At 41.4% G+C, this 27,369-nt stretch overlaps 1 protein-coding gene across 1 annotated transcript in view; it reads left to right on the forward strand.

The window, feature by feature from the left end:
- Positions 1-26,445, forward strand: part of DEPTOR (DEP domain containing MTOR interacting protein) — a 135,055-nt gene extending 108,610 nt beyond the window's left edge. Inside the window, exon 9 of the mRNA XM_019459947.2 lies at positions 21,428-26,445. Coding sequence (XP_019315492.1) covers positions 21,428-21,556 — 129 coding nt within the window. The 3' untranslated portion in view covers positions 21,557-26,445. The remainder of the gene's footprint in view (positions 1-21,427) is intronic.
- Positions 26,446-27,369: the final 924 nt, after the last annotated feature.

Consider the following 27,369-nt stretch of genomic DNA (forward strand, 5'->3'; position numbering starts at 1 on the left):
AAGGAGCCTTTTTAAGACATTTTTGCCCCTAATCATCCCTCCCATGAAATTTGGATAACACAGATACCCTATATACCTGTTTATGTACTCTGTGTATGTGTGTGTAGTGTATGCTTTATACATAGAAAGAGGAATATTTTTTCACACTCCATCAGGGAGTTTTTCCCCTTTGGGAGAATGCGTGAGTTAGGGAGAGAAGCTCAAAAGCTTTATAAAATTGTGTTAAATTCAGGTGCCTGGGTGGTTCAGCTGGTCATATGACCACAGATACAGCTTTTAGGTATATAGTTTAACAAGCTTTGTCAAATGTACACACCTGTGTAACTACCATCAGAACACAGAACATTTCCAGCACTCCAGAAAGTTCCCTCATGTCTCTTTCCAGTCAGGCCCCTCCCACCAGAGGCAACCACTGTTACGATTTCTGTCACCAAAAACTGGTTTAGGTTTTTAGAGTCAGACAGAATCCTGGAATCCTGGATGTACACGTCATGCTTCTGTGATGTTTGGCCAATTATTTCATTTCTTTGGACTTTTTTATCATGTGGTAAATGAGGATATATGCGGAGTCTCACAGGGTTGGTGAGGGAGGCATGCTGTCCTTCCCCACTTTCCCACAGTATGAACACATGGGCACCTCTAAGAGGCATCCAGCGGTATTGGGCTTGTAGAATAAGCCTGAGGATTACTTCAGGACTGGAAATGGTCTGAGTTCCCTGAATGCTGGCCTTCCCAGTCTGCATTGCCCTTTGCTTTGTGACCCACGAAACCTGCCTGCTTCTCCCATTTCCCATATGTTTCTGTTTCTGTGCTCTTCTAGAAAGCTGCTGCCATACTGGGGACATAAGTCCTTTCTCACTGGTTTCCTCCAATGACTCTACACAAGCATCCTGTTCCCCTCCACTTCTAGAATCTCCCAGAAGCATATCTGACTTATCTTGGCCTGTCATTCTCCTTCTTTCCATCTGACCCATCCCATTCCTTATCTTGTGGCCCATCCCACATTTCCCTGAGCGCTTGAGTTTCCTGTTGGTCCTATGGTGAAGAGCCAGGCTTCAGTGTCAAACAGCAGGTGTCTGAGTCCCAACTTCACCACTTCTACAGGACCCAGGATAACTACTAAAACTCCAATCTAAGCTTCAAGTACTTCACCTTTAAAATGACACTTATAATAGTCACAAGTGACAATGAAATGTGTCCTAGCACAGTAGCTGGCTCATAATAAACAATAAATGCTTGTAGGTATCATTGATTACATTGCTTGTTGCAATTATTATTTACATCCTGAGTCTTCTGGTTAATTTTTGCTTAAATAAGTTTATATTTACAAACATGTAACAAAGCAGTAGCCAAAATGGGATACCGTGGGGAGCATGGTCTATGTAATCGTCTGTTCCTGCCATGTTGCAGCACGCTACTGTGATTTCCTCACTTTCTTAGAAGTGCCAGACCTCCATTTTCTCATCTTAAAATGGCAATGATTATTGCTTTGTGGTATAACTGCGCGGGCAGATAAGAAAATGTGTGTGTAATATCAAGCCCATAGTAGACATTCAGTGAGTGAAATATTAAGCCAATAGTAGACATTCAGTGAGCATCATCTAACGTATTTCATCAAATATAAGATGCCTTCGTTGAAAGATGGGACCTGATTTCAGAGTTGTTAAAATGTGAATCTTAGAATCAGCAATTACGGGCGTTATATCAAGTTCTGGCCCCACTGATTGCTATATTCGTATCAGTGGGTGTGTTTTTGCTTACTGCTAAACTTGTTTAACCTTGAGTTGAAAATAAATGCATTTATTCAGAACTGTTGAAAAAGTAATCTTTGCTTGATAAAGCAAAGACATGTCAAGTTTTAGAAATGTCTTGGTACCATTCTGAACTGTTCCTAAATTGACCTACTGTGGGCTCTAATATTCGCTTTCTTTGTACTGAATCCCTGGAGATGGAGGAAAGCTAAGTACCAAGAAGTGAAAGCCTTGAGATCCCTCAGGCCTCTATGAATGGGATGGTACCCTATTTTTCTGGGTCACACCTGAATAGTTATGTGAGGCCAAATCCTGTCAACCTTCTGAAGGACTCCTCAATATCAGATAACCCTAAGACTGCCTCCAAGTATAGTCAGGGACCCCTCCCTGCCAAGACTCACCTATACCTGGAAGAAATTAAAAACTATCACACTGGGTGTTGTATATAAGTGACTGAATTCTACTCCTGAAACCAATATTGCATTGCATGTTAACTAACTAGAATTTATATTAAAAAAAAAAAGACCCTTACCAAGGCTGAGCATCTCTTTCTAAAGCCACACTCCTGAATTTCCCCATGACCAATGCAAGTATCTTGAGAAGTAAGGATAAATATAATACTGTCTTCACTGTCTCCACTCTTATATGATTTACAGAAGATTCCACAGGTTGGGGCTTTAGATCAGTTACAATTAGGTTTCTTTATGAGTGACATAAAACTCTTCAAAACAGTGGTTAAGACTAGTATTTCTTTTTGTTTGTTTATTCATTTATTTTGAGAGAGACAGCACAAGTGGGGGAGGGCAGAGAGAGAGAGAGACAGAGAGAGAGAATGAATCCCAAGAAGGCTCCCTGCTCCCAGAGCCTGATGTGGGGCTCAAACCCATGAAGCCATGAGATCATGACCTGAGTAGATACCAAGAGTCTGACACTCAACTGACTGAGCCTCCCAGGCTAGCCACCAAGACTAGTATTTCTTTGTCATATACAAGCTAAAAGGAAGTCAGTCCAAGGCTGAGATATGTCTCTGTGGTCTCTGATTCCTATTTTGTATTTTGACTTTGCTCGGTTTCCATTGCCAAGGTCACTTGAAGGTCTAGGATGGCTACTGGGACTTTAACCATTAGGTTTGCATTCCAGCCGTCCATAAAGGAAAAAGGGAAGGAGAATGGCACTATTCCTCCTTTCATGATATTTCTTGGAGGTTATTCTGTTTATATCCCTTTGGCTAGAACATAACCACACATGGCTGCACTTAGATACAAGGAAATCTGGGAAATGTTGTTTATTCTGAATGACTATAAGGGGTTGAATTGTCCCCCCAAAAAAGATACATTAAAGTCCTAGTCCTCAGTACCTGAGAATGTGACCTTATTTGGGAATAGAGTCTTGACAGAAGTAATTGAGTTAAGATGAGATCATTAGGTTGGGCCATAGTCCATGATTGGTGTCCTTATAAAAAGGAGACATTTGGAGATAGGGATTCATATGCACAGAAGAAATACAGAATGAAGACATACAAGGAGAAGGTGTTCATGTGACTGGATGATGCATCTATAAGCCAGTGGATGTCAACGATTTTCAGCAACCACCAGAGGTTAGAAGATGCAAAGAAGAATTTTCCCCTGGAGCCATTGGCAAGAGCATGGCTTTGCTGGTACCTTAATTTCATACTTCTAGACTCCAGAACTATGAGACCATGAGTTTCTGTTGTTTCAAACCACCTAGTTTTTGGTATTTGTTATGGTAGCCCTAAGAAACTAATAGTGGTCATGTGCCCAAGAAAAAGTGAAGGTTCTATTAAGAAAGAGGGAAGGGACAATGGATACTGGAGGACAACTAATAGTGTCTGTCATTGACCAGAAAAAATCTGTACAAATGTCCTTCAGCAAATGTTTACTGAGTGCCTACTGCATATGGTGCCCTTTGGGGATCCAGTGGTGAGCAAAATCAGTGAGGTTTTGGCCTCATACAGCTTCAGGTCTAGTGACAAGGAAGACACTAATGATTCACACAAATATTTAATTTAAACTGTGATGAAAGACTTGGGGTCTCAGATGCAAATTTTTACACATTTTGTTCCTTTTCAGAATTTCATGGTGAACTCTGGAAAGTCATGTGCTGAGTCCCTCATTTTGCCTTTAGCTTCAGAGTCTCTTAATTCCACCCACTAGTGGAATTCATCTCCCAGATGAAATCAGATGTTGTTAGTGTTACAGCTTGTGGTTCTCAGGGGAGAGCCTGTGAAAGTAAAATGATGGAGAGCAAAATGGGAAAACATCCGTTTGGCAGAGGGTCGTATCACTGAAACAAGAATTATGGATGTTGAGTTGATGGAATGCTTTGTTTTGCACATTCCTATTCCTCCTCCAGTCTCTTCCATCTCAGTAAATATTGCCATCCACCCAACTGCTTGGGCCAGAAACCTACAAGTCATGCTTGCTTTTCTCTTCTTCCTCCAATTCAAGATACTTCCAAAATGTATTTCAGATGCATCTGTTTGTCTTCATGTCCCCAAATCCCAACCACTGTCATCTCTCACCAGGACTACTGTGGCCCTAATTGGTCTCCTTACATGTATTCTTACAGCCTTATCATCTGTTCCCCGTCTAGCAACCAAAGAAAATCTGGTTCTGCCACTCTCTTTCTTGAGATCCTTGAAGCAATTGCTTCTGCATTGCTTTCAGTATGAAATCTAAAAGACTTACTGTGGCTGACACAGTCCCACATGATCTGACCCCCACCTGTCTTTCAAATCGTACCTCCTTGCTCACCTCCATTATCCCCTTTTAGTTCCTCAAACTAGTGAATGTTTTCTCTCTATTGGAGCTTTTGCATTTGCCATTCTTTCCTCCTAGAATTCTCTTATGGCTTTTCACAGGATCCCTCATTATCTTTTATTTATTTATTTGTTTGTTTGTTTGTTTATTATTTTTAATTTATTTTTTTAGTTGACATGCAGTGCAATATTGATTTCAGGCCTATAATTCTGTGATTCGTCACTTACATAATATACCCAGTGTTCATCACAAGTGCCTTCCTTAGTATTCATCACTTACTAGCCCTCCTTATCTTTTTACACTTGACCTTACATGTCTCCTTCTCTTTAGTTGGGATGGAAAGTCTTTGCAGCATTTTTACCCACATCTCAATGACTGGAATTGTGTGGTTTGATTGTTTCCAGGGGTGCTGAGAATTTGAGTATTTTAACTTTTATAGGGCAAGAGAAAGAGAGGTAGGGAGGGTGAAACCCACAGTATCTGCCAGAGCCCCTCATTTCTCCCTTCTTACCTCCCTACTTATTTTCTTCACAGATATGTATTTGTCTTCTTTTAACCCTCGTCTAGGATACATGCTCTATGAGTGCGGGGATAGCATCTAATTCTTCTTTTTTTTTTTATGGCATGCCCAATAAAACTGACTTATTTTTTGAGTCAATAAATTAATTTCTGTGGCCAGGGACAGTGGAGACTCTGATCTAGGCACTGTCTCTGCTTTCCTAGAATAAAAAAAATCTTTTTTAGAGTGGCAGGTAGCCAGTGGGATTTCATTCTAGCACTTAGCTCACCATATGATCCCTAATAGGCACTGAAAGTAATTTTTAAAAATCTCAGTTAATTGGATTTCATTTATTCAACTCCTACTATTTCTAAGATACTAAATAGAATTCTTGGAAATTGATTACCAGAGACCCATCTTTATATTCTACACTAGAAGGACAAACATAAAATGTACTACCGACCAGCAGCAACAAGTTAAATCATGTGAAAATCCCTAGCATCTTGCCTGAAACTAAGTTGGTACTCATTTTTATTTTTTAAAAGAATTTGAGCATATCGGTGGATGTCTAGACAATATATTATTTCAGTCAGATACTGAGGCAGTCAGCACTGAACATATTTGCATGAGAAAATATTTTTCCATTTAACATTTTTGGGCACATGTCCCACCCTTTCAGTAGGTTTAATGGAGAAAAGTGAAAACAGTTCTAAGATAAATTAAAGCAATATTTGTTGAGTGACCGTACATGCTAGGCCCCATGCTAGGTGCATGATCTCTGCTCTATCTTGTATAATTACAGTCCTAGGACAGAAGTATTGTCTTCATTTTTGTAGATAGGAACAAATGAGGTTTTGAGGGATTAAGAATTTTGCCTGTGGTGAATACTTGTATTTGAATTCAGATATGCCCAGATGTAGATCATATGCTTTGGAATCGTTATTGTACATGTGTGGAACTGGTTATATCCAGAGAAGATATAAGCCAGAAATAACCATTAATAACACAGGGCTTTAGATAATCCTGTGGACAGAAGCATAATATTGCATGTGGGGCCACTCTGCCTTGGTTCTTACTGAATAGCTGTGTCATCCAGTACCATGATACTGATAGACGGCATTCTTGCCAAGTAAGAAATTCAAATCACTAAAATGTTTAAAAGTGAAAGGGCTGAGCTTCGGGAACTAGGCAAAAAACCATGTCCTCCTCTCGGAACTTTCTGTATCCCAAGGATTTGAGCAACCCAAATCTGTTGATCTTTAGGATATAGTCTGACACTGAATTTGAGCTGGGCTCCTGAGTGAATGTTTTCTGTCAGCAGGAAGCCCCAGAGCATGAACACTGGTGTCTCATGATAGCAAGCATTGTCCCTAATGATGTGACTGCAGATAGCCTCCAGCAAGGTCTGTTCTGAGCCTCATTAGACACCTTGTTCCACTCAGGGCTTTAGTATCTGGTTTTTCCTCATTCTGGGTTTTGTGTGACACTGGTTCAAGTGCTTGTTCTAGTCAAGTCCCAAAATTTAGATGTGTCTCTCTCTGCCCTAAGACTTTAGTCTCTGCTCCACCTGTCCTCCAGCCCCCATGTAAATACAGATTTCTTTCATCAGTACCACGCAGGATCTGCAGAGCCTCTGACTGGCAGAGACCAAGGATGCTCAGACCCCACAGGACCTCTCTAGGCCAGTCCTCGTTTTATGGGTCTTCTGTGATTGATAGCACCTTCAAATCAGTTTGACTTCTGGGAGGTGACAACAGCAATTGGCAACGATTACTGCTTATTGATTCATCTTTTATTCTTGGCTCTCATCAAGGATTTCCATTGAGTAGCTTTGTAGATGACATGTGTTTGAAATTCAACATTACGTAAATGTCTGTTGAATTTCCAACACCAATGGTAGGTATTATTTTCTCTATTAATAATTAGAAACTTAGAGCTGGAAAGATTTCTGCTTATTCTTAACATTATCTTGGGGTCATATGCCTCTTTGAGAATTCAGTGACAGCTATGGGATTCTCTTCCCAGAAAAATAATGGGGTGTGTGTGTGTGTGTGTGTGTGTGTGTGAGAGAGAGAGAGAGAGAGAGAGAGAGAGAGAGTCAGAGAGAGAGAGAGATTTGTACATAGTTTGTTGTTGTTCACAGATTGTCTAAAACTTGTTCATGGACCCCAGGATAAGAATCTCCCAGTCTAACCTTCTCATTATATAGTTAAGGCCCAACTAAATGAAGTGACTTACCCAGGGTTAAGTGAGATAACCTGAACTAGGAACTGATCACACCAATAAATGTGTGTGGTGTATCAACGTCACCCAATTAATACTATTTCCATCCCTCCTGCTCCCCACCCCTACCATCATAGTCATTTTAGTAGCTAAAATGATTTGGGCTGTTTGAGTTTATCCTATGGTCAACTATGTTTAATAATGCTGATTATAATAATAGTGCCTAGCTTTTGTAAAACGTGTACCAGAAACTTACTGTTCTCATTGGACTCTCACAACTTCCTGAAATAGAAGTGAGGATGTGTTATAACCTCCATTTTACATGTAAGAAGATCGAGACCCAAGCAAGCTGTTCATGGCCAAGTGAGAAGTGAATTGCTGCTCTTCGTGTACCATGAATTCCATTTCGGGGAGCTGGGCTTGCATAGAAACTTCTTGTTTAAAACAAGCCATAGGCAAGGACACAAAGATCCTTGAATTAATGCCCAGACCAGTGTTTCTCCAGCCTTACTGTACATCAGAGTCACCTGGGAAACTCCTCAAAAAATACCCAAAGATACGGACACAGTTAGTGTGGGGAGAGGCCTAGACATCGGCGCCTTTTGGAAACTCCCAAGTGACTTTAATGTGTAACAGCCAAGGGTGAGAACTATCACCCAGACTCCATAAAAGATGGATATAATGCTTCATAATTCCTTCATGTGGTTAGATAAGGGGCTGCCGTGATTTTCACGCCTCAAATTCAAAGGAAGACAGTGTTCCGTAGTTTGTTTTCGCAATACGCCGCGAAGGCATTTGGATGGTGTACTTTGGGCATTGAGGTATTGCCTTGCAGTGTATCAGTTACAAGTACATTTGGAAATGGATTAGCTCCACTTGATATCAGAATTTGCCCAAAGCAAAACAAGCCAAGAAGCAGTCCCCAAACCTCAGTTAACGCTTTTTCGAGCACTTATTCCTCATGCTGTCTTCTTAGCTGCTTCGAATCATTACAGCGGTGCCGTGTGGCATCCAAGAAACCCAGCTTCCCCTCCCTGTCAGGCTAAAACACGGCTCTTGTTGCATGCCCCATACCTAGGGTGGAATTTCAGGATGGGGCTTTAGCCCCATTTGATGGCAAGGCTGCCAGTGAACAGCTGTGGCCTTTTACCATGGGAAGATTCTGCTGTGTTTTGCTCTCTGTGAGCAGTAGAGGCTTTTTGAAAGAAAAGGAAAATATATTGCACACTGTCCCAAGGAAAGGTTAAGGTGGTGGAGGTTAATTTCTTTTTAATTCAAATATACTTTGAGTCTTTAGTTTTAAAAGATGGATGTTTCTCTGCTCAGGAGAAAATGTTTACTTCCCCACCCCACCCCCCCTTTTCTTCACCTAGAAGAGCCACCCAGATTTGGCAGAAGTGTGTGCTGAGGAGAAGTTCACAAAGCAGGGTTTTTGAATGGGGCTCTTTTGCTGGGGTGGAGAAAGCCAGAGATCTGCATAAGGAGGGCCCACAGAGCCCCTCTGCACCTCAAAGGAAAAGGCGGCCTTTGTCATGGCTACGTGTGACCAGCTGTGTTACCACAGTGGGATCATGGTACCCTAACTAAACTGTGTTCTGGGTGGGGTGGCCACCTGCCCATACCCACAGCTGGGGTTGAGGAGGTCAAACTCCACTTCACAGAGCCAGAGTGATCGGGACCAGGCACACACCGTATCTTTGTCATTATCGTCTCCTGCCTTAGCTAGCTAAGGAAGAAGCAGAGTGACCAGGGGTCCCCATTTCTGTGTATGCCGGAATCCTGGGCTACAGGCCCATGTGTGGAACACAACTTACCTGTCTCAGACCCTGTGGAGAGTTTGAAGTCATTCTTGTCAGGGGCTTCTGATCTTGTGGAAATAGGATATATACAGAGAAATTGCTGGAAAAAAATACGTTTTCCGTATGTATTCCCTCAGCACATACCTCAGTGACATATGGTTCCCAAACCTTTATTTCTGGTTGGGTGGCCTGAACTTTCATTTCTAAAGGTTCTAGAATGAGGCTGTTTTCAGGAAGCTGGTGATGAAATCTCTGGAAGACTATGACCTCGTCAGCTGGTGGGGGGATGCCCTCAAGGACTTGTACCTGGTCCTTGCTACTGCGTATGGAGTTGAATTATGTACAGAGAGAGTGAGGTTGTTTCTACCACGGCCTCCGTGAGCAAAAATGATCTCTTTCTTCCCTCTGGTTCCTTGGGGGCAGGGAACCAAGGCAGAGGAAGTATTTAAAATAGGAGTCCTGTGTTTGGTCTCCGCCCTCCAGCCTTAAAAAACAAACCAACAAACACCTTGTTCTAGCAAACTCTGCTTTGGTACACCACATGGCTCATTGCAGGGACTTTATGAAAGACAGAAGGAATATGACCAAACTGGCCACGGCCATCTGGAACGCTTTCCTGGACCATTTCTGAATGCTCAGAATCCAAGTCCATTTTCCAGGGTTAACCTATAAATTAATCACTTTCTTGCATAAAGACTTAGCAGAGGAGTTTAGTCCGGGCTCAGAATCCAGTAGTTTAGCATTAGAGTAAAGACGCACAGGGGTAGGAGCTGGCACAAGAGCGTAGACCATGAAATGTAATGTAATGTCTAGTATGTTCTTTAGAGATAAGAGGAGGAAGGAACCCATTTTTGTTGGACATCATGCTGGGCACAGTGATAATTGCTTCATATGTATCATCTCTCTGATCTTTGTCACATCCCTATAAGCTGGAGATTAGCTATGTTTTATAGCTGACACTGTCAGAGTTTGTGTCCTAGCCTCTGGTTGTGCAAGAAAATGGCAGAGCCAAAAACCAAACTAACCCAGGTCTGTTTGGTTCCAGAACCCTAGGTCTTTCCATTATATCATGGTGCCTTTCTTTTTTTTTTTTTTTTTTCCTTCTAGGTTTTTTTTTAACTTTTTTTTTTAATATATGAAATTTATTGTTTCCATGCAACACCCAGTGCTCATCCCAAAAGATGCCCTCTTCAATACCCGTCACCCACCCTCCCCGCCCTCCCACCCCCCATCAACCCCCAGTTTGTTCTCAGTTTTTAAGAGTCTCTTATGCTTTGGCTGTCTCCCACTCTAACTCTTTTTATCATGGTGCCTTTCACATGTGTTGAGATTATTTTACTTTTCTGGTGTTCAACTTCTCCAACTGGCTAATCTTGGCAAAGGCTGTTGCCTCCTCTGCCAGGCATTAGGTGTTTCTCCAGGGATGGAGATACTAGAGGGAACCCCAGTCTTCAAATCCAGACAGTTCTATTATGAGCCAGAGTATAACACGCAGGCCATGCCTCCTGTTTATTGCTAGACCATGGGAGGCGGGAGGCAGGGGGGCTTTACTCCCAAACTTTAGCCAAATCAGCGTGGAACCTCCCTAGATCCTTCAGCACAAGTTCCTAAACTGAGACAGTCCTGAGCAGGCTGACTGGCACCCCTTCCCCTGGCCCACAGATTGCTTGGTCCCATCTATAGCCCCAGGGACTGGTAGAATAAGGAAGACATTCTAGAGTAGAAACCAGAAGCATAGTTCCCTTCCTTGGGGGTGGTCAGCTCCCATTAGCCGTGACAAAGAAGGTCTAAGGTTACTTAGTCCAGATAACACGTGCAAAAAGAGGTTGTCCATCTAAGTCCTCCTTATAACCCTTTTACTTTTCCCACCAAAACACTACCAACTAGATGGCAACCTGTGTTGTCTCTGCAAAGTACACACACACACACACACACACACACGCACGCACAATTTTGTTCTTAGCTCAGATCATAGCAGCACCACCTTGGAGTTAGAATAAAAAGAATGAGACTGTAGGTCACTCTTCAAGGTTAGACAATGCCCCCAAGACACTACAGGTCACCCCCTAGGAGTGAAACAATGTATTATTGCATTTGTGGAAACAAAGTTGTAATGTAATTATTTGCCTGATGAATAATCTTAGTGTGTACTGCCTCTCATTTAGTAATCTGTCTTCTAAAACCTTTCTATCAATTTTGCTTTTTAGCACAATCCAGAAAAAAAACATAATAATTTCTGGGTGTAAGTGCCTAATAGTTAAAAAAAAAAAATCCTAAGGGCAAACAGCTAATTGGGTAAAAGTTTCCTGTGTAGGAAAGAATTTGGGGTCAGGGAGGAAGTCTGACCTTCTGGAGCCTCTTTCCTTTTAGCCATGAGCTCCCGTGGGAGTTAGTACATGCACTGAAAGTGTGCTGCTGCTGCTGCAAGCCCCAGTTCACAGTTACGTGGAATTCTAAGGAACTTTCTGTACCTACAGTGTAAGCCAACTTTGTAAGACGGGGGTAGGAGCGATAATTTGCATATCCCCTATGGTACGAAGGCTCCCGGATGACAGATTGCTTTCCTTCAGTAGTAAAGGAAGTCCAGGGGATCTTGTGGTTGTGATGTGTGTATGTCGCTTCTCTTCAGTGCCTGAACACTTCCTATAGCCTTGGGGAAACACCAGGTGAAGAGTGTGCTGTCTGTCCTCAGCACAAGCAGATCTTGGAAGTGGTCCCAGTGCAATCAAGAGCTGCATGTGGGAAAGTGACGAAGCCACTAGGGCAGGTCACAAATCCTCCATTGATCGTTATCCCCATCTCTGAAGGGAACCCCCCGGAAGGCAAATTTTTGTCCTAACTTTTGGAATCTAAGTTATGTGGAATGAACCCGAGTTCCCCATATCTCTCCCTCCTTTAATTCTTTCTTTTTTAGTTTATTTATTTATTTTGAGAGAGAGAGAGAGAGAGAGGGAAGAGAGCGCATGAGCGAGGAGGGGCAGAGAGAGAGAGAGAGAGGGAGAGAGAGAGAGAATCCCAGGCAGGCTCTGAGCCATCAGTGCAGAGGCAGATGGGGGGCTTGAACCACAAACCGTGAGATCATGACCTGAACTGAAATCAAGAGTCTGACACTTAACCGACTGAACCACCCAGGCGCCCCTCCCCCTCCAGTAAGGACACCATAGTCCCCCTTGACTGACCCCTCCCCTGCACACTGAGCAAAGTGGACGAAGGGCGAGCCTGCCTCTGAAGCTGACCTTTGGTCCATTTGGGCTGGAAGGGGGCAGATTCTGTGTGAAACCAGCCGGCACTTTGAACTTCTCAATTTGAAACACACGTTCCCAAGTGCTGCTTTTTGTTGTTGTTGTTTTATTGTGAAGGTCATTCTTATACATGGTTGATTTTCCTTCAAGGCTAATAGCACAGTGTGTTCTTTGGGGACACCCCATAGCCAGCGGTATAGCTTACTGAAATGCATAAAGCTTAGAGGAAAACTCATTCTCTGGAGAGAGAATCCAGTGTTTGTCCAGGAACTGGATCTCTGCCTCCTCCTACACCACTCACTCTCCAGCCAGTTGCATATTTGGTGGAGAGATTTATGAGACTGAACATACAGCTGCATATCTTTTTTTTTTCCCCCAAGAACAATGTTCTGCTTTCAAGGCTATTATGCACTAACTACAGACACACAACTTACTGACTATGGCAGCATCTAAAACTCCCAAGTTTTATCCTTGCTGAATGTGAATATTTTTGTTTTTTTTAAAAATTTTTTTTTAACGTTTATTTATTTTTGAGACAGAGAGAGACAGAGCATGAACAGGGGAGGGGGAGAGAGAGAGGGAGACACAGAATCTGAAACAGGCTCCAGGCTCTGAGCTGTCAGCACAGAGCCCGACGCGGGGCTGGAACTCACGGACCGTGAGATCATGACCTGAGCCGAAGTCAGACACTTAACCGACCAAGCCACCCAGGTGCCCCTGAATGTGAATATTTTTGTAAACCTAAAGCATTCTATGGACGTAAGGAATTCATTCTGTAGAAGTAACTAGCAAATCTTGAGTCAGCTTACTGTAGTTTTGAAGCAACTGTGTTAAAGTGAACATCCTATGGATAGGACCAGGGATTCCTTAACTGAATTACGCACTCGATTTACCTTAAAATCATGCTGATTGTTTACGGTGGTTTCTGGATTCTCTATTCTTGTGAGATTCTCTTAGATTGGGAAAAATCTCTCTTGACACCTTGTATTTATTTTTATTTTTCATATTTCATCTCAATAAATAATGCCAACTCAACGTCTACTTCTGTCCCCCAAACTAGAACCCAAAGTGGGCTTTCCTGGGTGTGTGCCATGCCGTGGTTAGTTTGTCTTCAACAATTTGCATTCATTGAGCTGTTTAGGGGGAGAGACTGTGTGGGAAGAGGGAAAGAAAAGAAAACCCAATTATTTATTTAATGTTTCACTGATACTAAACACTGGGCTTAGTTCTTAATCAGATTTGATTCTCATCATAAACTTGATCCCCAGTTTACAGACGAGTAAAGGATAACTCAGAGAATTTGCAACTTGCCCAAAGTCACATGACTAGTAAACTAGGTAAGGTAAAACAATTTTATTGCATTATAGAGGAAATGAACGCATTATTTATGCGCATCTCAATTGATCACAAAATGAACTACTCGTGAAACTACTGGCCAGGAATTCTAAGACCACGGGTTAGTTGTCTACTTTTGAAATTGATATAAATTAATCATATTATAATCATAGTATTGAGACTTTATCTCTTTTGGTCCCTGCCTTGCTAAATGTTTTGTTATCTTGAGGGAAAGCCTGAAGCAGTCTTACCCTCCAATCCTTTCTACATCAAGAACACAAAGAAAACAAGAGAGAAAAGCTAGAGTGGCTTTCACATGAATGGAGTCATTTCAGGGATGCAAGTGTCTTGGTGAATACAGATTTCCGTGGCAGTAGGGAGACACTTATGTAATCACAGGTGTAGTGTTTCTTTCCAACCACACTCCCTCTTTGGATAACAATTGAATAATTGTGATGGAACTCTTGCCGTACAAGGACTAGTGTGCAATTGCACAATGCCATGGGCACGCGAGTCATCTGTAAGGTGATCGTACATCTACCAGGACAGGCACAGCATAGGAATCAGAGGCAAAATTATTTAGTTGGTTTGGCTCCTTATCAAGAGAGAAGCTGGAGTCCAGCGTAGGTATTCACCCCAACCTGATCACACCCTGAAATGTGCTGAGTCCCTACCTCTGTCTTCCTGCCAGCTCTTATCGGACCTACGGTGATTTTTAGGACTTTTCCCCACTGCCCTCAATCCCAGAAATGACTTACCTGTGACTTATGAAGGTGTTGTTCAACTTCTTCATTAAGGATAATGTCCTTCATATATCCCTTCTTTATAAAGTCAAGGTACTATCTTTCTTGTAGGAAATGAATTCAGAGCAGCTACATGAACTCGGGATTGATCTCTTTTCTATGAACTGGGAAATGACAGAATTGAAATAAAATCTTTGCAAATGGATCTGATAAAGATCATTATAAGCAGAAGAAAATTCTGCTTTACCACCTCCTGGGGGACACCTAAGTTCCTTGACCCCAGGTAGGAGGTAATATGTACCTAAGGTAGGACTTCAGAGGTTGTCAGCATGTTCTGTGTGCTTGTACGTATGTGCTTTTTAATACAGAAGAGAAATAATTTCCCTAAGCTGTATGCTTCCTGGTGTTACTTGTAATGTGTGTTTATTTGCAAAACACAGTGTACCGTTGATGCTAATTCAAAGTCTGTTATAACTGAATACGTTACACAATTCCACCTGCATTTCTTTTTTTTTTTTTTAATTTTTTTTTTCAACGTTTTTTATTTATTTTTGGGACAGAGAGAGACAGAGCATGAATGGGGGAGGGGCAGAGAGAGAGGGAGACACACAGAATTGGAAACAGGCTCCAGGCTCCGAGCCATCAGCCCAGAGCCTGACGCGGGGCTCGAACTCACAGACCGCGAGATCGTGACCTGGCTGAAGTCGGAAGCTTAACCGACTGTGCCACCCAGGCGCCCCTCCACCTGCATTTCTGAATCATTCTGTACATTTTTAGTAACAGGACATTGGAACTGCTGGAACCACAGCAGTTGTTGGGACCACTTAGGGAGAGATGACGTTTTTACGAACAGCCTGATTCCAAAAATACTCCCTTGAGTACAAGCATGATAAATGTTTGGAAGGCTTTTATTTCCCCCTCATCATTCAAGGAAAAAAATGTTGAAGTAAATATCTACGTTCACATATCGTTCGGGGTTTTAAGGAAACAAAGAGAGTTATTCAGTGTTAACTGAGTGAAAACCTTCTTTCGAGGTTGGGGGAGCCTAAACATCAATATCACAGATGTCTGAGTGGACCTGGGCTGTTTAATTAGCAGTTACAGCGAAGAGAAAAAACATGTTTGTCTTCTGCTCTTCTCTGCATTCCCCAAACTTGCATCTATACATTGTACTTTATAAACCTGTAAGTCAAATGGAGTTCAAATTCCAGATGTGGCACTTAGTTGTGTGACCTTGAGCAAATAATTTAACCTCTCTGAGACTCCATTTGTTTATAAGGATTGTATTGGTGATCGTGGGTGGCCAGTGACAGAAACCAGCTATCATACTAGAAGTTGACTATAAGGATATAAAGGATGTAAGGGAATGAAATGCAGGTCTAGAGAATCAAACTTGATCAAGGTAGCAACCAGGGCAGATCTGGGGATTTAAGCACCAGAGCAGACGAACTTTCTCTCCTGTGTGACTCAACTCCAGCTTCAATGGTCCAGGAGAGAGAATTTGGTCATATTGGGGTCAGGTGACCCAATGGATAGGGGAGGACACTGTGGTTGGCATTCCCATCCACATCACCTACAGCAGGGGAACATGATACTCGAAAAGTATTATCAAGTTTCTTTTGGCAGAATTGATACCTGGATGGCCTAAACCCAAAATATGTCACCTGTAGCTATTAGGAGAATTTTTTATAAAGTATGTGAAGTACTTAGATTGCTAGTTTGATTTAAAAAAAAAAAAAGGATTTCAATAAATGACAGAACTTACTGAGAAGTTGCCTGCTTTGAAACTTACCTTGCCAATAATAATCTCCTCCCAAACTAAATTGTAAGCTTTGTGAAGGCAAAGGCTCAGGTATTTAAATTTTTATTTCATTTAAGTTCTCCAGACACACTAGTTGGTACAAGATGTCTTAGAATTTCCCCCCATCACCCTGTGACAGAAGATCTTCACATAATCTTGTGTTCTTAAGGGGTGCTCAGGTGACCGCACAGGTCAGAGGGTTAATCGGCTATGAATGATTCCTGGTGCCCTTGTTCTGTCCCCACTCCTGCCCTCCACTACTCTGGAGAGCATGTGGGGAGGCAGGGGATGAGATTGCCTTTATGCCTAGGGTAGCCCTGAATCAGCCTTCTTTTATAAAAGAACAAATCAGTCACAAACTTTGGTATTTTAAAAATGTGTGTGTGTGACTAAATGCTAAATTAAAGGTGATCCCTGGTGATACACACATGTGCATGAGTGTGTGTGTATGAGCACATGCACAGACATACACACGCATCCCCAAAACAAAATGACCTTCTTCTAAACTTAAGTGCAGTTCAAGTCACCAAGGACGGAGGTTGATAACAGGACCAGTATAAAATTGTTTTGGTGCCCCTTGCCCCAGGCCCTTCCCTTTTCGGATTATAGGTTCCCCCGCCCCATCCTGGGGTTTAGCCAGTCCAATAACATGGGCCCTGACCATTGTGTTGCCAGTGGTCCTTGCCCAGCGGGCCCTGATGGCTGCCCTTTTCTACCCCTAAACTCCTAGGCATAGGTCCTGAGCAGAGGCCACTGAATGCTCATCCCCCCAATCACACAGCCCCCGCCATTCAAGTTCTGTAGCCTCCAAGAGCCCCTGCAATCAGGAGGTCCAAAAGACTTCATCTTCGAACTGATCCTGCAGTCACCCTCTCCAGTCCACAGAGATCTCTGCACTGCTGATATCAGCCCCCTTTCCCTCCAGTTCTTCTTTTGAAGAACAGCGTTATTAAGATAGAATTTGCCTTCTTTGTCAAGTGTATATCTCACTTACTTTTGGTATATTCACAGAGTTATGCAACTATTTCCACAATCAATTTTAGAATATTTTCACCACACCTAAAAGAAACCCCATGCTTTTTTAAAAATAAAATATTTATTTCTTGTCCACATTACACGAGGACTGCAAGTTGGTTACAGTTTGGGCTAGAAATCCCGTACTTATTAGCAGCCACTGCCATACCTGCCCCAGCCCCAAGCGACCACTAATCTACTTTCTGTCTCTGTGGGTTTGTCTATTCTGGACTTAGAATATAAATGGACTTACACAAGATGTGGTCTGCTGTGACTGACTTCTTTCACTTAGCATAATGATTCTGAGGTTCGTCCATGCCGTAGCATGTAACTGGTTCCATCTGATTGCTGAATAATATTCCATTATACGGATATACCAAATTTTATTTCTCTTTTCATTAGTTGGTGGACATTTGGCATCTTTCAGTTCTTGAAGCACTAAGTCCCCCTGTCTTCAGCTCTTTCCCTCTGGCCCCAGATCAGGGATTGCGGACTCAAATGTCTGTCTGCTAGGTGGAAGGAAAAGAGGAAGCGGTGAGGACACATGGCAGATGTGCCCATCTAGAGAACGTGTGCCCATCTAGTATGGGTAGCCCCTACTTGGCCATTGCCAAGTGGCCATTCTGACCTAGTGCTTTTGGAGCTGTAGGTTGCTCCAGAGAGGCTGGATTCTGGATTTTTATGGGGAAATTTCTTATGTTTTTAGTAGGAAACAAACAAACCTCATGGGAGAGAGACGGAATACAATTCTGCTTGAGACTAAATGCTAAATTAAAGGTGATCCCTGGTGATACAGAGACACATCTCACCTTCAGGAGCCCAGGAAGAGTTAGCTGGAGTGTGGGCTCACCTGGAAACTACTGCCTTCTCATTTGGCAACACAAAACAGCTATTCATCCTTTTGGAGGAAAGAAGGACCCAGGTCTAAAATCAGTACTCTGGATCGGGAGGGAGTGGAATTTCTCTCGTTCTTTGGCTCATCAGTAGTCCGGGTGAGGAAAAACAAAGCACCACTAATGTCAACATTAAATTAGTGCTCGGTCGCCCTGCAAATTACTTGTGGCCTACTTCAGGATGGATTATAACCTGCGGGCATGACTTTGATTATGATTATGACTTCAGCCATGGTTGAGAACTGCTGATCCTGCACAAGATGTGCCCTGAAGCCATAAGGACAGATTTATGGAACTGGGAAGGAAAAAACAGTAATGGTGTGGTCTCCTCATATACAAAGATGCCGTGGTAATATATGTCGGGGTGTGGAAAATACTGAGGTTCGTGACAACAGCAAGTGTTTATTGAGGAAATAACCACTCTGCTTGCCACAGTCCATTTTCATTTTGTTTTGCATGTGACTACAAAGGAAGTGGGTATTTAAAAAAATTTTGTCTTTAAGTTTACTTATTTATTTTGAGAGAGACAGAGACAGTGTGACTGGGGGAGGGGCAGAGAGAGAGGAGGAGAGAGAGAATCCCAAGCAGGCTCTGTGCCATTAGAGCAGAGCTGGACACGGGGCTCAAACCCACGAGCTATGAGATCCTGACCTGAGCGGAAACCACGAGTCGGACGCTTAACCCACTGAGTCACCCAGGTGCCCCAGAAGTGGGTATTTTTAAAGGGAAAGAAGTGAATAGAAACCAGCAGTCTAGTGCCTGACATTGGCAAAGAGGTTTTAACTTCATTACCTAATTTGAGCCTGTGGGGATAAGCGTTTTTACCTAACCCTGTTTTGTAAATTGAGACATGATAGAGGAGAAATGACATGATTAAGGCCATCAAACAAAGGAGCCAAAGACTTACATCCTTATCATTAGGTTCCAAATCCCCTATCTTTTCCATAAATATATAGCTGCCTTCTAATACTTTCCAATTTTGGTTTAAGTAACAGGTATAGATATTTTTACACCTAATAATATAGTGTTTTAAGGGCTCCTGTGTGGCTCAGTTGGTTGAGCATCCGACTCTTGATTTTGGCTCAGGTCATGATCCCAGGGTTGTGGGATCAAGCCCCATGTCAGGCCCCATGCTGAGCATGGAGCCTGCTTAGGATTCTCTGCCTCTGTCTCTGTCTCTGTCTCTGTCTCTCTCTCTCCTGCCCCTCTTCCCCACTCATGCTCTCTCTGTCTAAAATAAAACATAATAATAAAAATAAAAATAGTGTTTTATTGTATATTTATTTTACATATTTTATTTTATTGATATATTTTAGATATAAAATATTTACTATAATTTATATTATATTAATAGTGTTTGAGTTTATATTGTTATTACCCACTCAGAAAGGAAATGGGGATTTTCAAAATGTTTTAATATTTTTTATTCTTTGAGTTATCAACATTAAATTAACTAATTAATAAATAATGGGGATCAGGTGTGCATCTCATTTACCCAGGCATTGTAAAGAAATTTGATGATAATAACAGATATGGGAGACATTAATCAGTCTCAGCCAGTCTCCTTTCCTTTCCCTCTCCTCACCTTCTCTCCCTTCTTTCCTCCTTTTTATTCTCTTATTTTCCCAGTCAGTGAGGTGATAATTTATAAGAAGCAAGAAGTCCTTCAGACTCAAGAAAAATTGTGCTTTTTTGCTTAATGCATTTATACATTCAATTCATTCAACAGTGAATATTTATAAAGTTACTACATTGGTTTCCTATTGCTGCTGTAACAAATTAACACAAACTTGGCAGCATAAAACAAAGAAATTTTATTGCCTTAGTTCTGGAGGCAGTAGTCTACAGGTGTCACAGGTCTGCATTCCTTCTGGGGCTTCAGAGGGGAGAAGCCACTGCCTTGCCTTTTTCAGCTAATAGAGGTCACTTGCATTCCTTGGCTCCTGGCCCCTTCCTCTTTTCTCTCCAACTTCTTGCTTCTCTTGTGCCTTTACTTTCATGTCTCCCTCTCATAAAGAACCTTGCGGTTACCTTGGGCCCACCTGAATAACTCAGAATAATCTCCTGATGTTAAAATCAGCTGATTAGCAACCCGTTCTATCTGTAACCCTAACTCCCCATTGCCGTGTAAACTATGCACAGGTTCTAGGGATGAGGACATAGACTTCCTTGAGGACTGGGGATATTGTATCTACTGTATACCGGGTACCATATGGACTTATATTCTGTTGGATTCAGTTTTGCTAATTAGATGTACTTATCACTGACAGCTGGAGATCTGTGCGTCCATTTTTCTGTTGGAGTGCTCATATGTCCAATGTCTGCCTCTTCAGACACACAACAGATATACCATCATGCCCAGCATCTGATGTCACTACTAACCTCAAGAGAAGTACCTCCATTTGAGGCTGTGCCTGTGGATCACTATCAAGCTCACTACGACATATCCAGAGAGGCCTCTCATTACTGAATGATGCTTTTTATTAGAATTCTCTCTCCTATCACAGGTTAACTAATACTGAGTGTAAAAGTTGATCTTTGTTGGTCTCATCCACTTTCACAAGGATGGGAAACAGGGTGATGTGTGGAATTTAGCATCTCAATGGGGCACCTTAGCAAGTGAAAGGAGGCATTATTAATATTCATGCAGGGGGCACCTAGGTGGCTCAGTCAGTTGAGCATACGACTTTGGCTCAGGTCATGATCTCATAGTTTGTGAGTTCAGCGCAGAGCCTGCTTTAGACCCTCTGTCCCCTCTCTTTCTGCCCCTCCCCTGCTTGCACTCTCTCTCTCTCAAAAATAAATAAAACATTAAAAAAACATAATCACGCAGGAACAGTTGGTGTAAAAGAGGACTATCTTGGGAATAGTGGGCCATAGGGTCTCCCTAAATATTGAGCCCAAATGAATAGCAGCCATAAACACTGACTATAAAAGCGTATTGCATACTCCGTTGGTTCAGAGCACTGCGATACAAGCTTGATGTCCTTTGCTTCGTTTAATTCTTACAACAATCTTATAAGGTAGGCATTATTATTATTATTATTATTATTATTCCCTAGTTTAGAGTTGAGGGAAACAAAGCTCAGAAATTTAAATACCTAGCTTAAGCTAGTAAGTTGTTAAGTTAGGATTTAAACCTAATTTTGTAAAACACTAAGCCAAATGCTTTTTTCTATTATCCTGCCTTCCAGAAAAAGTATAGATTCTTGGAAATTGTTGTTGCCAGCTGGGTAAGGTTGGGTATTTTAAGAGACGTTAGATATTAGAGATACACAGTGCCTTTATTAGAGGTCTACGAAAAACCAGGAGCTATAATAGATACTTTCTCTTTGTCTTTCCTTTAGGTCTGTCAGTTTGTTGTCTCTGTAAATGGGCTCAATGTGCTGCATGTAGACTACCGGACGGTGAGCAATCTGATTCTGACGGGTCCTCGGACGATCGTCATGGAAGTCATGGAAGAGTTAGAATGCTGAGCAGGTGGACATCCTGGCCCTTAAGTGGCCTGAGGATGATCAAAGCCAGGACAACACAAAGCAATGCAATGACAAGACTTCCATACAAATGGATGGTTTTGGACACACAAATTTTTTCTCCATACATACACATCTTGATTTGAGTTTCGTACACTGTTTGAATGTGGAAGAACCGGGTAGATCATCTTTAAAACAAAACAAAACAAAACAATTTATGTCAGTATAGAAAAAACATTGAGAAATGGAATTTTCTTACATAGTAGAATTGCCTTACTTGATTTCCATATGTAGGTCTCACCTGTTGTTTTTTTAATCTTAGTTTGCAGAAAGTTGTTGAAATGCTTCTCTGTCCAAAATAGCAATGTGCTAAAATCCCCTCCTAGGAATCAATAGAGTAGTTATTACAGATTTTAAATGGTTCTCTTACCAAAATGATCATGGAACTGTTTATTAAAGGATCTGAATCTCACCAACCTTCAAATAATGCAGCATCCAAAGGAATATTACCTGTTAACTAGCATTTTGAAGAAGGTTCTAAAGCACTCAAGTGCTTAAAAGCCATTGAAAAAATGGCTTTTTCTTAATTCCTGCCTTTAATATCAACTTGTAACATATGATCTCAATTATGGCATTAGTTAGAAAACAAAAACCACGTGATAATATGGGTGAGAGAAATAGGGAGATAATACTTACAATTTTGTGCTCTGACTTCTTTCTGACCCTAAATAATTTTGTTCTGTCAATCAGCTACAGAAGCCTTCTAGAGTTAATCCAGAATATGTTGAATGTCAAAACAGAGGAATTTGTATATATACATATCAAGCCTCTGGCAAGATTTCACTTTGAAGTTGTCCCTTTTTAAGTGAAGTGTTCTAGGACTTGGCCCATATGTGATAAAACTTGAAATTAAATTGCTTCATTGGCCTGAATTTTTACTAGCTTTCTAGCATGACATATTCTAGGGACATAACATGTCTTGCTTATTTGGTGGGATTATTTTTCACCCAAACATCGTCTTGCATTGTAATTTTTCAACTCACTGTATATACGCACATTTCTTCTTTTGTTTTAGAAAAGAATGCATTTGGGAATTTGGTGTGTAGAGGAAATTCCTCAAAGTGCCAAATTAGGTAGTCAGGGAACACAAAATTCCATTCTGAACAACCAGGTTTCTTTCTTATCACGTATTCACAAAATAAAGTATGAATGCTGTACCTCGGCCATTCTTTTTGTGATAGGTTATCATAATGTATTGGTACTGGTAGGATGGACATGCCATGCTAAAGATGTTACATATATATGTTTCTGGTAATCCAACTTATCTGATCTGTAGCGTTAGTCAGAGAGCAGGATTTTGAAGTAACATAAAAGGTCTAACAATAGTCCTGTCGATCTACGTTTGGGAACTAGTATCGTCTGTATGTGTGTATGTGTGTTTATACCGTATGCCAGGCTTTGTGCTACGGCACTTAACATATGTGATCTCTTTGAATCTTCATCAAAACCCTGCAAGATAGGTATTATCACCCTCATTTTTCAAGTGTGGAAACTAAGTCTGAGCAAACTTAAAAATAGTTTCTATGTTCACACAGCTGCAAGAACTCATAAGATTCAAACGTGGGCTTATTCAGTGCTAATGCCCGTGTTACTGTCCCTCCCCGAGCATCTCCCCATTTAGGGACCTAATGTTGTGGGCTTCTTTTATATCCAGTGCTGTGCTAAAACTATACGTCACTTATTCCTCCTGACCTGTGAGGTCAATATCGTCATTTTCTCCATTTTACATCTGAGGAAAGGACTCATAGACAGCTTAGTCATGTACCTAAGGCCACACAGCTAATAAATGGGAGACCTTATGGTTCAGCTTTAAAAGTTTTTATAACATCTTTAAAAGATGAGTCTTAAACGCTTTCTGTGACCAGGGGTTCGTTAAGTGACAAAAGAGGAAGAATGGCTTCTTCTTGCCAGCCGTCTGTACTTTGTACTCATGTCCCAGTGTGCATCATCTCAGGCCCTGGCATACACCATCCCTTCCCTTTAACCAGTCTAAGCACCAGAGAAGCATCTGCCTGTCTGTCTTCCACACAGCCTCCTTCCTGCAGGTAGACTTTCTTTGATTCGGAGAGTGTTATTGATATCTTTGGTCAAATGAATACTGAGGGAAGGAGAGAAGGAAAGAAAGGGAGGAACTATTTTTCCCTTTGGCTCTCATAGCCTTCAGTTTAAAGGCCAAATGACGGATAATTCAACCGAAGGCCAAGAGAGCTTTACCTTAGCTGTTCTTCAGCCCATTTTTGACATCCTTACAATGTGATTAAAGTGAATGATCCCATTCCTGTAGGGGCACTAGTTAGCTCCCTCCAGCCTTTGCACATTTCTCCTCTCCGAAATTATTTCACCTTCTTTGCCTGGGAAAATCTGTCTAATTAACTCCCCTTAGATATTATCTTCTCTGAGAAACCTTTGCCCGCTCCGTAGTTCTGGGATTGACTCCCCTTCTCTAAATTCCCATGGACCCTTATGCATCAACACCCTCTAATTACAGCATTGGTATTTGCTTTGAGGTGGTCCATCATGTGTCTGTCTCCCTAACTGCACTCTGAGTATCCGCAGAATGTTCCCTTCCCCTAGCCCAGTTTGTGACACAGTAGTGTATCAGCTATCCACGCTGCCCAACAAACCACCCGCAAACATGGCTTATAACACTCTATGTGCTCATGATCCTGTGGATTGGCAGTTTGGGCAGAGCTCTGCTGGGATGGCCAGCCATTACTCAGTGTGATGCTGGTTGGGTTCCCACAAACATTTGTGGTTTGGGATGGCCCAGCGCATGTGTCTTGCAGCTGGCTGAGGTGCCTCCATTCTACCCCGTGTGGCCTTTCCCCACAGCTGCCCAGCCATCCACATTAGGCCTCATGAGCTCAAAGAAGGTGAAAATGAAAACTGTGGGACCTTTTGTGGACTCGCCTGGAAAGTCACAGTGTTACTTCTGTAGCATGTTGTTGGTCAAAGCAAGTTCGCAAAACTAGCTCTGAGTCAAGAGGTGGGAAATAGATCTACCTTTAATGGGAGGAGCTGCAGAGAATTTGTGGCTACTTTTAATCCACCAAGAGTAGGCACTCCCCATTCATGGAATAAAGGACCTAAGAAGTTACCTAGTTATTGAAAGGCGAGACGCAAATAACTGACCAAACACTGGGTAGAAGTTTGATAGGAAGTTGTGAAGAAAGCCCAGTGCCTAATGAAAACTTCAAAGTTGGAAAGTCCTGAAATGATAGTGCCTCACGGAGCCACAGACAGCAGTTTAATCTTCTGCTGATGGGGAAATTGCAGTATGGAATGATCAGGGGCCACGCCCAACTCATGAGGCTTGTTGAGGCTGGAGCCTGGGCTAGACATCAGTCTTCTGCCCTCCCATGACATGTCCTTTACAAGATAGCTTTCTGTGGTGGATGCAAGTATGGCGAAGCTAGGCCTTTGGCTCTGGGGTATTCATAAAATGCAAGGGGCACCATGTACCCATGAAGGTGAAGGGCATACATTTTAACTGACTCAGGCCTTGGGTTGTTAAATCGTATCATTAAAAAAAGTATTTTGTGTGATATTTTAACAGATGAATTGCTTTAAAATTTAGGAACTTCGTTCCTGAATATAACACCAAGAATTATTCTAAATTAACAGTAAACAATATTTCTAAGAGCTTTTATTTCCTGTGTGTGTGTGTGTGTGTGTGTGTGTGTGTGTGTGTGTGTGTGTGTTTATCAGTGTGTGTGGTTTCACTCACTGAGAATCCCTGAAATGGCTTTCTTTGTTCCCAGAGAAAACACTTTGATTTTTCAGGTGTTTGTGTAATGTGTTCATGTTTCTGTGATGGAGGTGGAAATCTTTTTTGTTTCCTCGTTAGCATAATATGTGCTATCAGTGCAAATTTGAAAGCCATGTTTGTTATTTCTGCTGTAGAGAGAAAAATGCAGTTGCCTTTTGGGTTGGTCCTATTGTGTGGTGTTTTATTATTAATCTCTGATAAATAATTGCATAAACTGATAGGGGGACTAGTTGAGTAATGATGGGTGACAGGAAGAAGATATCCACGTTTGAGTAGATGAGATGCAGTCAGCTTCATATCATCTTATAAAAGGTGAATGCACTGGGGTGGTGGCAATTAGCAACTAAAAATCATTGCTTTCAGTTCAAAGTGGAGTCTCACATTTCCAAATACTCTTTTCAAATATTTGTGGCAATAACCTACTTTCAAGACCCATTTTAAACTGACATTAACTATTCTCTCCTGTTGAGTATTAATCCTGTTTCATTTTTGATCAGCATAACTCTGGAATGTTTCAGTTTTGCCAACTGGTTAGAGTCCATTGATACCATTGTTTTAGCCATTTATGGTAGGATTTCAGGTGTCATATGCTTTTCCTCAGTTCAACACCAAAAGGACAAATCTACAGCGTACCAAAATGAAATTCATCATCAAAGTTACCTATGATATTGTTAAATGCATTAATATATGTACTTAATATATATGTTTATTTTTAAATTAGGTTGAATTTATGTTTTCCTTTCTTAAGAATTATAGCAGAATACTTAAAATTGAAATATGAAAATAGATTGTATAGAGTGAAATAAATGTTAAATTTTTAAAACAATGACTTTACGTTTATAGCATTTCCTGTCTTTTAGCACAAATTAGCCACTTTTTATCCTAAGAAAGGGTTGCATTATAAAGTTGCTCTACTATTAACCTATCAGAGAAAACACATGGGACTCATATCTACTTCTCTAATGTAGCCAAAAGTGCCATTTGTAACACTACTTAATGATGGATGTTTTCTGAAGCTCTTTTGCCTGAAAAAAGTGCATTAAAAAGCTTTTTCCGTACTCTATTCGATTTGGAATCATTTTCTGCCTGGTATTTCATCCTGGTATTGCTGAGTATTATGGAATAGTCTATATGGAAAAATGTTATATAGTTATTTACTACTCTGGGAGAATGTTAGTTCTTTTTCTATTTTCAACTAATTAGGAAATGGATTACATAATTCAGTATGTGTAAGGGCAGGGTAAAATATGAGGGTAAATGATTATTTGGATTGCACTCAATATTAACCAAAAGAACTTTACATTTTTCTCTCGTGTATTCCTTCCTTCCTTCCTTCCTTCCTTCCTTCCTTCATTTAAGGAATCTTGCTGAAACTATGTTTTATTAAACACTGAATATAGGCCCTGGGTATACAAAACTGAGTAGGTATGACCTTGAATCCAGCTCATCCTTTGAGTCACTTTTAGGCCTGCCTCCTAAAAGTGTTCTCTCCATGGAGGGGTGGGGGATATGAAATCATGGTGTTAAAGCAGATGGTTTCATGTGCGAGAAACCACCATCTGACCCAAGAACCAGAACACTGACAATAACTTACATTTAACTGTATCTTCCTTCACAACCATGTCCCCCACTTGCCCTTACTCAAGGTAACCACAGTGGTGAGTGTTGAGTTTACCATTCTCTTGTTCTTGATAATTGTTAAGATTTTTTTTAATGAACTTTATTAAAAGAGCGTCAAGTTTTATATAATATTCTGAGATTTACATGTTTTCATTCAGGATTATATTACTAAGATTCTTCTAGGTTTTTTTGTGTGTGGTCATAATTAATTCGTTTTTCACAGCTTCATAAATTTCTAGGGCACAAGTTGTCTATTTTCTTGTCGTTAGGCATTTGGTTTGTTTCCACTGCCGTCGTCATCATCACTAATGGGGCTGTTATGAACATTCTTCCACCATCTCCTGGGAATAAGTGAAGGAGTTTATCT

Source organism: Panthera pardus, unplaced genomic scaffold, assembly GCF_024362965.1.
Source record: "Panthera pardus isolate Hobbes unplaced genomic scaffold, ASM2436296v1 HiC_scaffold_7, whole genome shotgun sequence".
Classification (NCBI taxonomy): Eukaryota; Metazoa; Chordata; class Mammalia; order Carnivora; family Felidae; genus Panthera; species Panthera pardus.